At 40.3% G+C, this 15,156-nt stretch overlaps 1 protein-coding gene across 1 annotated transcript; it reads left to right on the forward strand.

The window, feature by feature from the left end:
* The first annotated feature begins 562 nt into the window (after positions 1–562).
* On the forward strand, positions 563–14,288 carry hsd3b7 (hydroxy-delta-5-steroid dehydrogenase, 3 beta- and steroid delta-isomerase). The gene is made up of 6 exons (XM_074696668.1): positions 563–770; positions 3,574–3,729; positions 7,522–7,630; positions 10,611–10,710; positions 11,187–11,349; positions 13,390–14,288. Exons 1-6 carry the CDS (start codon positions 611–613, stop codon positions 13,800–13,802), a joined length of 1,101 nt encoding a protein of 366 aa, XP_074552769.1. The 5' UTR covers positions 563–610; the 3' UTR covers positions 13,803–14,288.
* Positions 14,289–15,156: the final 868 nt, after the last annotated feature.

The following is a 15,156-nucleotide window of genomic DNA, read 5'->3' on the forward strand; positions in this document are numbered from 1 at the left end:
TGTTTGTTTGTTTGTTTATTTATTTATTTATTTATGTATTTATTCATTTCCTTATTTATTTTGTTCAATTATTAATTTATTTATTTTTCTGTCTATTTTTTGTTTTTTCTAGTAATTAATTAATTTATTTATTTTCTTGGCACACACCTTTTTTTTATTAGAGAAAAATCCAGCTTCAAAAGGTTTTTCCAGAAAAAAAAATCTGGGAATATCTCCATCCCCCTATCGACCAATGAATAACAGTTATAATTCTGGATACATTCACAGCCATTGAAAAAGGTGAATATAAGCTATGATATGACAGAAAGTCTTGTTATAGAAACTGAATACTTAATCAAATAGTCAAACTTTTTAAATGTAGATTTTATGGTTTATAAAGTTTACATATCAGAGAAGAAAATGTTGAAAACTGAGTTTCTTAAAGTGAAAGAGTTTCAGCTCTGCCTCGGATTTTCCGACTGAAGTCAGTCTTTACTGACTTCAGTCTTTTCCTGCTACGTCACTGTGCGCGTAGAAACGTCCTCCCTCCCTCTCTCTCTCTGCTCGGGGGTTATAAGGAGAGGTGTGTGACTGTGTGAGCCAGTAACTGCGCTCTGAATGAGACTCCAGTATGACTGAAGAGCAGCCGGGTCTCGTCTATCTAATCACCGGGGGATGCGGGTTCCTCGGCAGGCACCTTGTGCGGATTTTACTGGAGAAGGAGGACAAGGTGGTGGAGATCCGGGTATTTGATAAACACGTGGACTCGAGTTTAAATGAGCTCAGCACAGGTAAGGTGATCTAACGGATCGTGGCGTTGTTTTCTTTTGAACCGAAGTTTGTGTTTGTGCGTAAAACCAAAAGTCGTTTCGGCGCAAACTCTGTACAAGATCATCTGCTTCTTTTAGATGCAAGACTTTGTTAGTGGGTTTTAGCAGAAACTCTTCTGCATGTTTGTGGTTTCTTGTCAGTGTTTCATTTGCATAAATTCTTCATATCTCTCTGCTGTGGTGCAGTTATTTGTCTAACCTCTGTGTTGAGAGACAGATCCTGTTTTACAGCAAACTAAAGCACTAAAAGGGAGAAGAGTCACTACATGTAAAACAGAAAAAAGTGCATTTGGCTCAGCTGTGTGTGTGTACATACAGCACACTGGCACAGCCTCACTCATCTATCCCTGACATGCCATAAGGTCAGCCTGCAGAGAGACAGCTGGGCTGTGGATCCGGAAAGGTTCCCCCCTTACATATCCTGTGTCAGGATAAAGATGTCACCTGTCGTTGTGTCATTTGCCTGTGAGGGAAAGATTTTCATTCAACAAATGAAGAACCGCAAGCGTTGGTTCCTCACTGGTGTCAGGAAAACACCCAGGCATGATCCCACCTTGATCCCACAGTGGAAAAAAAAAAGCTTTGTTCAGCTTTCATTATTTATTGTTGGACAGGGCGGCTATTGATGCAGTGCTCTCTGGGAGATCAGTAACTGTAACACAAGGGCCCCATGTCAGCAAAACACACAAAGGGCCTCACAGCTCCGGGGAAATGAGATGGTGTGTGGGTTTTTTTTAATGTGGTGTTAATTAGTGCTGAATGAATGAGTGGTAACTGAACTGTGTGATTAAAAATCTGCCAGCTTGGTGAAATAACAGAGAGGGGGGATGTTGACCCCAGGAGGAGGGCGTAGATTGCATCAGGATCTGAGCTCAATGTTCAAAAGTCCAGTTCAATCCCACGCCAGTCGACAAATTCTTCCCTCGTTATCAGCCAGTCAAGGACAGAGCGTTAAATCAAAGATAACCCACAGGTGCACGGCCTTCGAAAAACATCATTAAAACAGAGAAAATCAGAGCATCAGGGTTAGAGGTGTAGAAAAATATCAAAACGGAAAAAAAAATCGCAATACATTGACCTCTGATACAGTATTTTTGTATAAATAAGAATTTATATTTTAGCAAAGTTGGAAGTGTAATACAACTTAACTTTTTATGCTGTATCAGATTTTTTACACAGCAAAAACTAAGATCTCATCAAGTTATTTTGTCTCATTTTAAGTAAAAAAAAATGACTTTTAGTGCTCAATATGAGCCACATTTTTTCTTCAATTCACATATAAGAAATAATATATGAAATGAACCATATGTAATGATTTGGTTATAGAAAAAAGAAGAAAACAAAACTGGACAAAGAAACAAACAATCGCATAAGGTGATGTGCAGGAGGGCCAAAAAAAAAAAAAAAAAAAAACGCCCTAGAGACAAGAATGAATATGCAAATTTATTTCAGCAATTCAAACAAATAAAATACAGTTAAACAGGGGAAAAATCAAAAGTGGGACAGATGAAAATAGGAAAATAAGAAAAAGTTTGCGATGGTGAACTGAGTAATTGATCTAATGAAAACTGTGTGGTTTGTTTCTTGAAAGACTTTAAACTGGTGGTGCGAGAAAGTAGCCCTGAAGAATACTGGATGCAGATTATTGACTGACATTCAACTTGTCAATCCAGAAAAAATGTCTTGTTTTAAGTTGTTTAAAGACAAAAATGAGATCTGAATTCCTCTAACAAATAAAAAATCTGCCAATGAAACAAGAGACATTTGCCTAAAAATTTGCTTCAAAATTATACAAAAATGTCTTAAAACAAGTAACTTTTCTCTTGTTTCATTGGCAGAGTATTTGAGATTGCATTTTTGTCTTTAAATAACTTGAAATAAGACATTTTTCTGGACTGGTCAGGTGAATGTGGCTCATATTAAGTCTAAAACGACATTTTGTACTGAAAATAAGACAAAAACACTTGATAAGATTTCAGTTTTTTCCACGGTAGTTTAAGAGACAAACTTAATGCACTCAAAAAAAAAGTTTTGCCTTAAGTTGTTCTTCAGTTTTGAGTAATATTGTGTGATTTACATAAATATCATCCCTAGTTTTTCTTATTTAACTGTGTAGAATTAGGGATGGGTACCTTTCACATCTGAAACGATGTGGTACCGATACCCGGTACCTGGCAATTGGTACCGGAACTCAACAGTACCCAATTTTTGGTACTTTTTTGAGTTTATGTGATAAAAATATTAGTTTCTTTAATAATAAAGTTGGATTTTTTTTCCAATTAAACATCTTTTTTCTCATTATATAAACTTGAAATGCTGTGTTCATGTCCAGCATGGAAAATTGCGTACTCTTCCACTCCCTCAGTCATAAGGATGCATTTAGGCACCTAAGCATGGTACCTTTTGGTTTTACGTGAATTTATACTTGATACTTTTGACAGGTACCTTATCCGGTATGTAGAATATTGCAATATATCACCATAGTGTGACGTCATGATATCGTGATATTATCGTATTGTGATGTGTATCGTACTGTGAAGTTCTTGCCAATACTAACCCCTGATCAGGGTAAAGAGACCAACACCCAAACCCTGAGGGAACAGGTTTTCTGGAAAGATTGTTCACACTATGACGCACATCAAACAAGGTTTCAGTGTTTTGTAATCTTGTGATACTCGTGTTGGTGTTACCTGTTTATCCACTCGCCTGGGTTCCAGAGATATCCTGACCCTCATCACACTCGCCTCCTCTGCTCCTCCCTCAGAGTCAGCGAAGGTGGTGGTCATCCAGGGGGACATCACGGACTACAGCAGCGTGTTGGAGGCCTGCCGGGGGGTGGATGTCGTCATCCACTCGGCGAGCTTGGTGGATGTTTGGCACAGGGTTCCAGAGGCTGTCATCTACTCCGTGAACGTCACCGGTAAGAGTGATAACACACAGAAAACAGAGACCATACTACTCCCTTCCTGAAAATGACAACTGAGGTAACAAACTGCAGGGAGTCGTTCGGTGGAGGCGTGTTGCCGAAATGTCAGGGGATGATTTAGTTTAGTGACTCAATTAATTTAGAGAAACCACAAAAACTGGAAACCCACGCCTCCTGCAGCTTCACAGGAATTTTGAGGACCTCAGAGACTCACAAGGGCGGTCATTGTCCCACATCCCGTGAGAGCGTCGTCTACGTGACTGGATCCTAAAACCTCCATTCAAGGAGAGAATAGGTTTCTGATGTGATTGTAGTTTGCTTTATCAGAGCCTGAAAAGGATTGTGGGAACAATCAGCTGCCTTCATCCGAAGCTGAAACAAAACAGGTCGTCATGGTCTGACTTAAAACCGTCTGCTATTATGTCACAAGCAATGGGTGAGAGTGGTTTGGGTTGAGTCAGAGAGCAAGAATGAAACACGCTGTGTTTGTTTTTGAGTGCATTATATAACGAAAGGTGTTCATGCTTTCGTGAACGTGCATCCCATGATGCATTTGGTGCTAGATGTGCTCAATCTGCTTCTTAAAGTCAGCCGTGCGCGGATCATTTCGCGCTCAGCTGATATCGTTCTGTGAAGCTTCAGCAGAAGGTCTGAGGAGTTTCTTCCAGCAGGCGTGTGGTGAATCACTCAGCTGGAATCAGATACGGTCACAGGAACAAAAGTAACTCTATCGCGTCTGAAAGTCTCCTGACGTCTACTGATGTTGATGCTTTTGAGTGAGTAACGTTAAACAGTCCACAAATGAGCCGTCTGTGTGTGTTTATGAGATCTCCTGACGCCTGGTTTGTCTGGATGAAACAGTCTGCAGTGATCCAGTGAAAAACAAACCTGACTCCTCTGTGAGCTGTTTTCAGGCGCCTAGTGTCACCAAACGTCACCTCAGTTCGCATTCATCCCCCTGCATGAGGCCGAGGACCAGAGGGAGTGATTTACTCTGACCTCGGTTTCTCTGGAGGCTGGGCGGTTTGGTTTCGATTTTCCAAGTATTTAAAATATTCAAGAACATCATGAACTGATTGTTCTTGAAGGGTTTACATCCCCTTGTGAGTTTGTGTTTCAGATTAGTGCTAACCCCTTCTTCCTCACTCTGAGACACAACACTGAGTCATTAAGAAGCGCACGTGCAGGATATCTGCAGTAAAGCTGGACTGTATCTCTCTCCTGTCCTCACTGATTCTGGATTTCTTCCCTGAGGCCTGAGCGCATACCTGAGATTTTACCCCCCTCCTCTCTCTAATAAGCAGCCTGAGATACTCAGGCATGTCAAGGAAGAGAGACTGGGACCTTCAGCACTGTTATTATCTGTGTTAGATGGTGAATTCTTCTACGTGGTGAAAGATTTTTAGCTATGCTTCTGGAGATTTCCAGCCAGTTGGCTCGTCACCCTCACATTGAAATTTGGTGCTCCCATTCCCAGATCCTTCCACAAAAACAAAGATTAATTCCAAGATGCTTTATTTTTTGACATTTAAAATGCTTTTATTTTCACATCATGGTTGTGCTTAAGTTTATCTATCTCAAACATTTGCAGATTGCAAGTAGAAAACAGCCACATACTTTGTTGCCCAAGAGCAGCCACACCAATCCAAATACACATATATACCCAAATGCAAATTTCTAATCAGCCAATCACATGGAAGCAACTCACTGCATTTAGGCATGTAGACATGGTCAAGATGAGAAAGGTGATTTAAGTGACTTTGAACGTGCCATGGTTGTTGGTCTGAGTATTTCACAAACTGCTGATCTACTGGGATTTTAACCCACAACCATCTCTAGGGTTTACAGAGAATGGTCCCAAAAAGAGAAAATATCCAGTGAGCAGCAGTTCTGTGGGACAAAATGCCTTGTTGATGCCAGAGGTCAGAGGAGAATGGACAGACTGGTTGGAGCTGATAGAAAGGCAACAGTAACTCAAATAACCACTGGTTACAACCAAGGTCTGCAGAAGAGCATCTCTGAACACACAACACGTCCAACCTTGAGGCAGATGGGCTACAGCAGCAGAATACCACACCGGGTGACCCTCCTGTCAGCGAAGAACAGGAAACTGAGGCTACAATTCACACAGCAACACCAAAACTGGACAATAGAGGATTGGAAAAACGTTGCCTGGTCTGATGAGTCTGGATTTCTGCTCCACATTCAGATGGTAGGGTCAGAATTTGGCCTCAACAACATGAAAGCATGGATCCATCCTGCCTTGTATCAACGGTTCAGGCTGCTGCTGCTGGTGTAATGATGTGGGGGATATTTTCTTGGCTCACTTTGGGCCCCTTAGTACCAACTGAGCATGGTTTAAAGTCCACAGCCTACCTGAGTATTGTTGCTGACCATGTCCATCCCTTTATGAGCACAGTGTACTCATCTTCTGATGGCTACTTCCAGCAGGATAACGGTCCATGTCATAAAGCTGGAATCATCTCAGACTGGTTTCTTCAACATGACAATGAGTTCCCTGTACTCAAATGTCCTCCACAGTCCCCAGATCTCAATCCAATAGAGCACCTTTGGGATGTGGTGGAACGGGAGATTCTCATCATGGATGTTCAGACGACAAATCTGCAGCAACTGTGTGATGCTATCATGTCAATATGGACCAAACTCTCTGAGGAATGTTTCCAGGACCTTGTTGAATCTATGCCATGAAGGATTAAGGCAGTTCTGAAGGCAAAAGGGGGTCTACCCATTACTAGTAGGATGTACCTAATAAAGTGGCCAATGAGTGTATGTAAACATACATTCAATGTTTGAGAAGGGACAGGAGAAAGCTAAAGCTTATATGAACCAGCCCCTACTTACTGCAGCACATCAATGTATTTTAACAGAAAATAACTCTTACACAGAGTAAATACAACTTACAAGCAAAACAAAACAGAAGCAAAAGAAATTAACCCCCACAAATTCCTAAGAATCAGTTGACACCTCTTGATGTGTTTGACACATCAACTTTACTATTTAACCTTTTGCCTTTGTTGAGCAAAAATATAAATGCAGGAAATGCAGCAAAGGGTCAGAGACCTGAAAAACCCACTTCCACATTTTCTGTCTGCACGCCTTCACCAGGAAGTCAAACACATGTCAGGAAGCAGAGGCTGCATGCAGAATGTCATTAAATACAGCTGTGGTTTGTGGTGTTTACAGACTAACAGAGGCCTGAATAAGAAGTGCTCCTTCCTTCAAACTCCAAACTAACTTCTTTTTCCGTGTTTAGCTAAAGCCTCACTCAGCCTTCACTTCTGTGGTCCAGCGAGCGAGTTAACATGCAAAGAAGAAACAATCCAGGAAGCACTTTCATGTGCCTCTTTTTATCTTCGGCCAAACACGGCCAGATGTAGATTTACAGCTCGTGTACCTCGTACTTACCTCCTTCACTCCCTAAGAGACCGAATCTAAACTTTGAGCCGCTTCAGATCTTAAACAACACTAAAAAGTCTTAAAGCTCTACTTTGGAATGATAATGTTTAAATCTGATGCACTTCCAGTTTCATGGGTGAAGTTTTCTTTATTCTCAGCTCAATACAACACACAATGGACTCATGCGTCTCTTCTTGAGGAATTTCCTGTTGTCTTCTTTGGGTATTTAGTGTCCTCATGCATCTGATTGTTATTTGGGGATGACGTTTTTATGGCATGTGGTGCTTGACTCTCTGTAAACAAGCTTAAGGAACATAAATTTGTTTGGAGAAGGATGAGATTGAATCAGACTTTTCTTCTGTTTTTCAGGAACGGAGAACGTGATCAACGCCTGCGTGGAGTGTGGCATCAAGTCGCTGCTCTACACCAGCAGCATGGAGGTGATCGGTCCCAACATCAAAGGAGATCACTTCGTCAGGTAAACTCACGGTGTTCAGTTTTATTCTGCTGTGAAAACCTCAGTGTCTCTCCTCCCATTCCAAGGATGAATGTTGACTCATTTATTACATTTCCGTGGTCTCAATCCTCGGGGCACGCTTTGTTTCTCTTGAATGCACATTCGTTGTAAAGCCAGAGCCTGCACAGAGGAGATAGGAGTGGGTGGAGACGCAGCATCCAGAGTTAAGGGGCTGATCTAATCTAAGGTGGTTTTCACTTTCTTTAGAGGGAAAAGTCTGGAATGGAAAATACACGTCGCAGGCGTTTAAAACTGTCACACTGACGTGATGTTTTCCCTCTTTGTGTCTGCCCCTGGCCTCTTAACTCCACACACGTCACATGTCATATTATGTTAGTCTGCAGGGGTGAAGAATAAAACCTTTAACTTCATTTTTCTTGTTGCAAATACTGAATGTTTCCAGACGCCTGCTTTGTGAAGCACTCAAACACTTTGGAGCGAGGATGCACGGAAACAACAACAAAACAATTGTGCAAAAAGGAAAACAGATTATAAAGGAGGGCCGGGGCTGTGAGTCAGAGAGCGTGATTCAGTACACACTTGTTTTGTATTTGTCTCATCGGGTTTATGTTGCAAAGGTTCAGGGCGTGTGGCTGTAAACACTTCAGAGCGGTTTAAAGGTATGAGGAGGAAGGAGGTACAGCTTTTCCAGTTTGGATGACAGTCTCAGAGTGTTTACATGTGGAAATACCTAACCCTTGGAGACCTGTCTGAATATTTGTACATTTTTACACATTAATGTGCCATTTTTTTTGGAGTATTTTCATTTGCTTTACATCAATATAACACTTAGCTTACATCCCAAGTTTTATTCATATATTTTTTTTTTATTTTATCTTTATTTGGAAAGGGGGATTAATACAAAAGTATTACACCATCATTGCAGGTAAAATCAATGGAGAGTTTATAGTCCTAAATAGAATGTTTTCGAATGTCCACTCATCCGGGATATATTAAATATTACATTTCAACCGAAAGTTGAGACGTAACAAAAACAAAAAAGAATAGATATAAATATTAAGCCCCGTTTCCACCAAGCGGTTCGGCTCGGTTCTGCTAGGCACGCATTATATAGCGTACAATCCCGGGACAGAAAGACGCCTAAATAACCGAGACAAGCCGCCCCAGACTCAACCGATCCGATGTCGGAAGGTGGAGCTACAACACTGCAGACCGTTGATTGGTCGAAAGAATCGTCACTTACCGCGTGACAGCCGCTGCATTTCTCCTGACGGCACACTGACTTCTCTGAAACAAAGCTTAATTACACTTTGTATGTTAGAGCCACATGATAATCACATAGAAGATGAAATGCTGAATGTTTTCCATCGTTGCTCTCTGTTTACTGTGTCGCGTTTTTCTTCTTCGTTGGATTTATTAGCGGTGTGTCGCGCTGCTATGGCGTCACAGTGATACGTTACCAACGCGGCTGTCGGCATCCAGTTTACACACCGCCTACCACGAGAGAGCTTTAGCTTGATCTGGATGATATCTACCAGATAAAGCTCGAAAGCTCAAATAAAGAGGACTCTATTACGTCTTTAGTAAAGATAAAACAGTTTGCATAGAGCTATAGACAAAGGACTAGTATGGTTGCCTGCCACTGTTGTCGTAGAAAAAAAAAACAAAAATGAATCAACAAAAATCAAGTAAGATTTGATGCTTATTTAACAAAATAAGATTACCGGTGAGGTCAAATGAAGTCTGCCCTCTTAGGGGAAATAAATATAAAATAGTTGTTCCAAATTTGGTAAAATTTGTCCATTTGTAGTTTTATTTATTCACTGACATATGCCCTACCACACTAAATTGCTGAAAAGTGGAATAAACCTTAAAAAAAGTTGTTGTTTTTTTTCACATATTTCAAAATACAGAGTTTGCACAGCTTTATCCCTCAAACTTGTAAATGTAAAAAAGTTGCACAACATCCTTTGAGATCATAGGAAATTTAATTGGAGTCTGCACATGAATTGATATTTTGAGATATAGTCAATTTTGTAAACTGTAAAAAAAAAAAATAGTGCAAAATTTTCCGAGACAACATTGATTTTTAAATTTGCCAGATACTAACCAACACAAAAAAATGCTCATCCACAAAAAGTTCATTTGTAAATAAAAGAAAACTGTATTTGAGTTTAAACTTCGGAGTTGAGGAACGTTAATTACTTCAAATTTCACAACATGACAACATCATATCAATGTTGGCATTGCTTTAAATTGTTTTTTGCACTTCATTGTGTGTTTTTACAATCCCAGCACTGCGTTCTGAGACGTGAAGAATGAGAAAAATGTTTTTGTAACTGCCTGGATTTTTGATCTGTCTTATCTGGTTTCAAATCTTCCGCCAATTAAACTGAACATGCGCCGGCACCACCCTAAAAGTGTTTTATTTTACCAACAGCATCCTTTGCAGCCAAATAAAGGGCAGAAGGTGACGGCTTGATTAAATGGACATGATCCAGACAGAGTTTGAACCAGACTCAAAAGTCTGTCTATGGCAGACATTCAACATCCACCCTGAGAAAGAATCCTCTCATCGTCAGTGTTTGTTCAGTCTGTAGGTACATAGATACAGACGTTCCCTAGAATAATATCTCTGTGTGTTTATAACACAACACCTGTCAGGTTGAAAGAATGGATCTCTGTCTGCGCTTGTTGAGCGTCCTTGCTCTGCTGGTAAAGTTCAACTGTAACTAAGTGGAGATGAAAGCAGCATCACAGAGCAGCCCCACCTGCCGTCTTCCCTCTGTGACCTTCTTTATTTCTCTGTTAACATCTCCCTCCCTTTGTCTGAGAGTCTCCCCTCTGAGCTCCAGTTTTCCATTTGGCGTCATCCAAATGCATTCCTCTCATTCATGTGGCAGGGTCAAGACTACACTTTTTTCTTTCCTCTGACTTCTCCTCTGACTTCTCCTCTGACGGTTTGTCTCTCTTTCTGCAGGGGGAATGAAGACACACCTTACGATGTGTACCACACCATGCCCTATCCCAAGAGCAAGGCCAAGGCAGAGAAAATTGTGCTTGAAGCTAACGGCACCAAGGTACAAAGCTTTGTTTTTGTTTTCCTGAGAGAAGAAACATTTTAATGCCAAACAGAGGCTGATTTATGGAAAGAACAGTTAAATGTTGGGCACACTTTACTGAGGCTCTGGGGAAACAAAACCCTAAACAATGATGTCGAAATAAGAATCATAAAACAATAATGGCTCAACAGAATGGAAAATCCAATGTTTATTACTGCATATTAGTGCGTACTTTGACGGTATTGTCCAAAATTAAGTTAAACTTCATCCTGAGTTTCACAGTCTTCAAGTTGTTTGTTTGTGTTTTTTAACCGCTGTGTGTCTCGTTGGACTGAAAATGGCATAACAAGGATTTTTCTTGTGCAACGTTGCCACAGAATGCAGGATCATCCCTTTTGGGGTTTTGCTGTTTTGTCCCTCGTCACGTTCCCAAGTCTTAAAGAATCTCCTCTTTGCCCTATTTCTCTGAAATCCTGCTTCTGTGTCCTCTCCAGGTGAAAGGTGGAGAGTGTTTGTACACGTGCTCCCTGAGGCCCACAGGCATCTACGGCGAGGGGCACGAGTTGATCAAGGATTTCTACAAGCAGGGCGCCCAAAGGGGAGGTTTGATCATCGGGGGCGTTCCAGATGAAACCGAGCACGGGCGAGTCTATGCAGGTAACTCCTTGAAATGAACTCTGTGGAGTGAAGCCTTTGACAAAGCTTTGTTCTATTTTTATCTCTTAAAGCAAAAGTGGGTGAAAAGAAACAGTAGATGAAGCCTACAGTGATGGGTGGAAGCAGAAGTGGTTTTCACAGACATGTCTTTTAAAGTGCAGCTCGTCCACGTAATATACTAAAAATACTTCCTGAAGCTTGCAGCTCGTGAGGAGACGCACATGCTCAGTAACCTCCAAAACTAACAGACTGCAAAACATAATAAACATGAGGAGCACTTCATTATAGATACTCTTGGTTGTAATCCCATCCAGCTCTATGAACTCACCATAAAATACATGAACCCCCACTTATAATAACTCCTAAATCAACCTCCTCAAGCTATTTTTATCTTTTACGACCTGTTATCTTGTTATAATATTAGCTGCGTTTTGCAGAATAATGACTCACAGACCCTCCATGTGAGAATGAGTAACATGATATAATTAGTTCACCTCACAGATCCTGATCTTACACCACAGAGGAAGCAGTTCTCGTTTTAGCGAACGAGACAGTTTTGCAAGTTGTCTCACGTTCTCAGGTGACGTGTTGGGTGATGTCAGTGAAACGCGGTTAGAGGTGAAGCAACTGAGCGTGCTTACTCAAGTACAGTGCTTTTTGCACAATATCAATATTAAAGGAAGTATAATTACCCAGGGAGTAGGTTATTATCAACTATTACAGCCACCATATAATATTGACTGACTGATTTAATTTTAAGCCTTATAAGGTAATATAATTATCATTAATTACCTCAAATAAAATCAGAGAAAGAAACGAAGCACTGCAGAACAACAGGCCTGGTATGAACAATAATATGAAAAATAAATATGAATCCTCTCTTAAATGAATCTCACACTAAAAAAAGAGCAGAAATATAAATACGATCAAATCTCTGGCTCAACCACTGAAATATGTCAACATGTTGAATGCAGTTTTTTACAAAATGAAACAAAAACACTGTGTAAATATAAAAATCCATATTAGATTTATGAAAATCTCACTGATCTCTCATCAAGAACAAAACACAAACTAAAGTGCTGGAATATAAATAAAAACAAAGTTTTGCCTCAACTACCAAAATTTGTCAAAAAGTGTGGATTTCACTTTTTAAATTTATTTTAAAACTTTTTTTTAATTGCAGCCTTTGCAATTTGAAAATTGCATTTTATTACATTGTGATGTTAGTTTAATTTCAATTAATTGTTTAGCCCCAATTTGTACAGCCCTTTACAACACACAAGGTGACCAAAGAGCTTTCCATTAAAATCATCAACATCAGGACACAACATTTCAAATTCAACACAGACCCGTTCAAAATCTTAAGACCAGTTGAAAAATTGCTGGAATTTAGCTTTTGTACATTTGGATCTCAATGAGGTTTAAGTAGAGCTATTGGATGCAAAAGCAAGAAGAGGGAGTGTGACAAAAAGCGCTTTAAACTACTAGGCTGTTAATCAGGTGATCAAAAGTTTAAGATGACTTGGAGACACCAACATACAACACATTGCAGTAGTCAACTGTTGAGCCAATAAAAGCATAAAGTAGCAGACAACCATCAAAGCTGAACAGATGAACTGATAAATCAGATAAAGCTTCCATGAGGAACTTTTGTCTTTTGTTGATTTTGGCGCCCCCTGTGGACAAAGCTGTAGAGAAACAGTTGTCTGTTCTAAAGTCACTCTAAAACTCATCACGTGAGCTTCAAGTGTTTGTGCACAGATGCTGATAAGAAGCCACTGCTTTCCGTCTTAGAAATAAAAATATCTGGGTTTCATCTTGATATGGTTCTGTGTATGAGTCAGGAGTTCAGAGTTTGCAAAGCAGAGTTGTTTCATCGTGATGTTTTTTTTTTACACGTGAAGAAAATGTGTGGAATAGAAGTAGTGACATTAAGACAGGTTATTTTTATTCTGTTTCTGTTTTGGTGTTTTTACTACGCTCGGTGAGTAATTCTTCCATCACACATTACGTAATCCTCCCTCTTGTTTTTGTTTCTAGGCAATGTGGCTTGGATGCACGTCCTCGCAGCCCGAGCTCTGAGAGAGCGTCCGCAGACCGTCGGAGGTGAAGCTTTCTTTTGCTACGATGACTCACCCTACAAGAGCTACGAGAATTTCAACATGCTCTTCCTTTCTGCGTTTAACTTCCGGAGGGTCCGCATGCCCTTAATGGTGCTCTGGTTCCTGGCCGTGTTTAACGACGTGCTCCGCTGGATACTGAGCCCCTTTACCAACTACACCCCGTTGCTGAATGGTTACACCTTCGCCGTTGCTAGCACCTCCTTCACTGTGTCCACAGATAAAGCCTTGCGTCACTTTCAGTACCGCCCTCTGTTTGACTGGGATCAGTGCCGGGCTCGTACACAGAAATGGGTTGACACATTCCCCTTGGATAGACCCAAGAACTCTTAACGTTACTTCATCTACTGTAACTCCCATCAGAAGCTGCTCTGTAGTCACGCATGACACCACATATATGTGTAACAGTGCATAAAAACGGCATAAAGCTGGCAGTAGTTATGGTGGATTAATGTCAGTCTGTTGTTATATTTGTCTTCATACAAGTGTAACAGCTTCATTATATAGAAACCATAATAAAAGCACTTGTTCCAATGGACTCAACTCAAAACAAACATCATCACAAAGAGGAGCCACTGCGTCTATATGCGCCGCCAGCTACACCTTTATTCAATTAATTCAGATTTCTAGGTAACTTAATTCTGACAAACATTCAGTCCTCTGAAGAGCATTACAAACACAGATAAGGATTAAACATCTGTATTGAAATGAAAAATATTATTTTCATTAAAGTGTCATGTGCTGTATTTTTTGATATATGTTTTATATTAATTATATTAGATTTTGTAATTTGTATTAAAGTTAATTTATTATATTCTACATGGCTTGGCTTGTTCATTTATATGTTATTCCTGTTTTCCTTACTCAACTGAGCTTGATTGATGATTGTTGTATTCATCCCAGTGTGTATATAGTGATGACAGTTTGTGCTGCTGGGAGATTTATCGGTTGTGATTTGATAAACATGTGTCGTTGTGCACGTGGTTGGTTGTAGCTTCCTACCTCTGGATTACCATGGAGACACCAAAATGTGTTTACCCACAGTTCAGGAGGCTCAGTTCCACTTTGTGCTCATGTGGAAACTTGTCTGTAGACTCAATGACAACCAGTTGGATAGCGTATATTTATGTGACTAAGACTAACTACAGGGAGGTTCCCTTTCTGAGGAACTCCGTATTATTCCAATTACACATGGGTGTCCTCCATTTCTGTGGTTTTCCATGGCAATCCTCACAACATAACAACGACTAAATTACCTCAAACCACGAGCAAAGCATCACATAACCTCCCAAAAGATTACATAACAGAACTAGAAATGAGAAATCCTCATCGCTTTCTTTATCAAAATAGTCCTACAGCGTCACACCAATGTATCACAGACATGACAGGTGTCAGGTATGTATGAATACCTCTTTGTGATTCTGTGTGGATCTGAAAGTGTGTGTAACAGATGTGCTGTGGTATGTCACCACAATGTGTGAAATGTTTTTGTATTTCCATTGGATTGCGCCATCTACTGGTGCAACTTAGAAAAAAGATTAGTATCAGGAATTTTGAGAGGAAATATGCAGAGGCACATCTGTTCACTATTGTTTGAATGGAATTTAAGCAGACAGTTGTAACAAGATTCTACAGGACAGTAAAAACAGTTTCCAGATTAATATGAGATACTGAGTTTGCGCCTTGG

This window comes from Halichoeres trimaculatus, unplaced genomic scaffold (assembly GCF_033239565.1).
Source record: "Halichoeres trimaculatus isolate MK-OKI-2021-1 unplaced genomic scaffold, fHalTri1.1 fHalTri1_scaffold_20, whole genome shotgun sequence".
Taxonomy (NCBI): domain Eukaryota; kingdom Metazoa; phylum Chordata; class Actinopteri; order Labriformes; family Labridae; genus Halichoeres; species Halichoeres trimaculatus.

What these genes read in the sequence shown, in the direction of transcription:
- hsd3b7 (XM_074696668.1), top strand. Translation starts at nt 611, where the DNA reads ATGACTGAAGAGCAGCCGGGTCTCGTCTATCTAATCACCGGGGGATGC. An exon ending in TTTAAATGAGCTCAGCACAG is followed by an intron (nt 771 to 3,573) that starts GTAAGGTGATCT and finishes CTCCTCCCTCAG; the next exon opens with AGTCAGCGAAGGTGGTGGTC. An exon ending in CTACTCCGTGAACGTCACCG is followed by an intron (nt 3,730 to 7,521) that starts GTAAGAGTGATA and finishes TCTGTTTTTCAG; the next exon opens with GAACGGAGAACGTGATCAAC.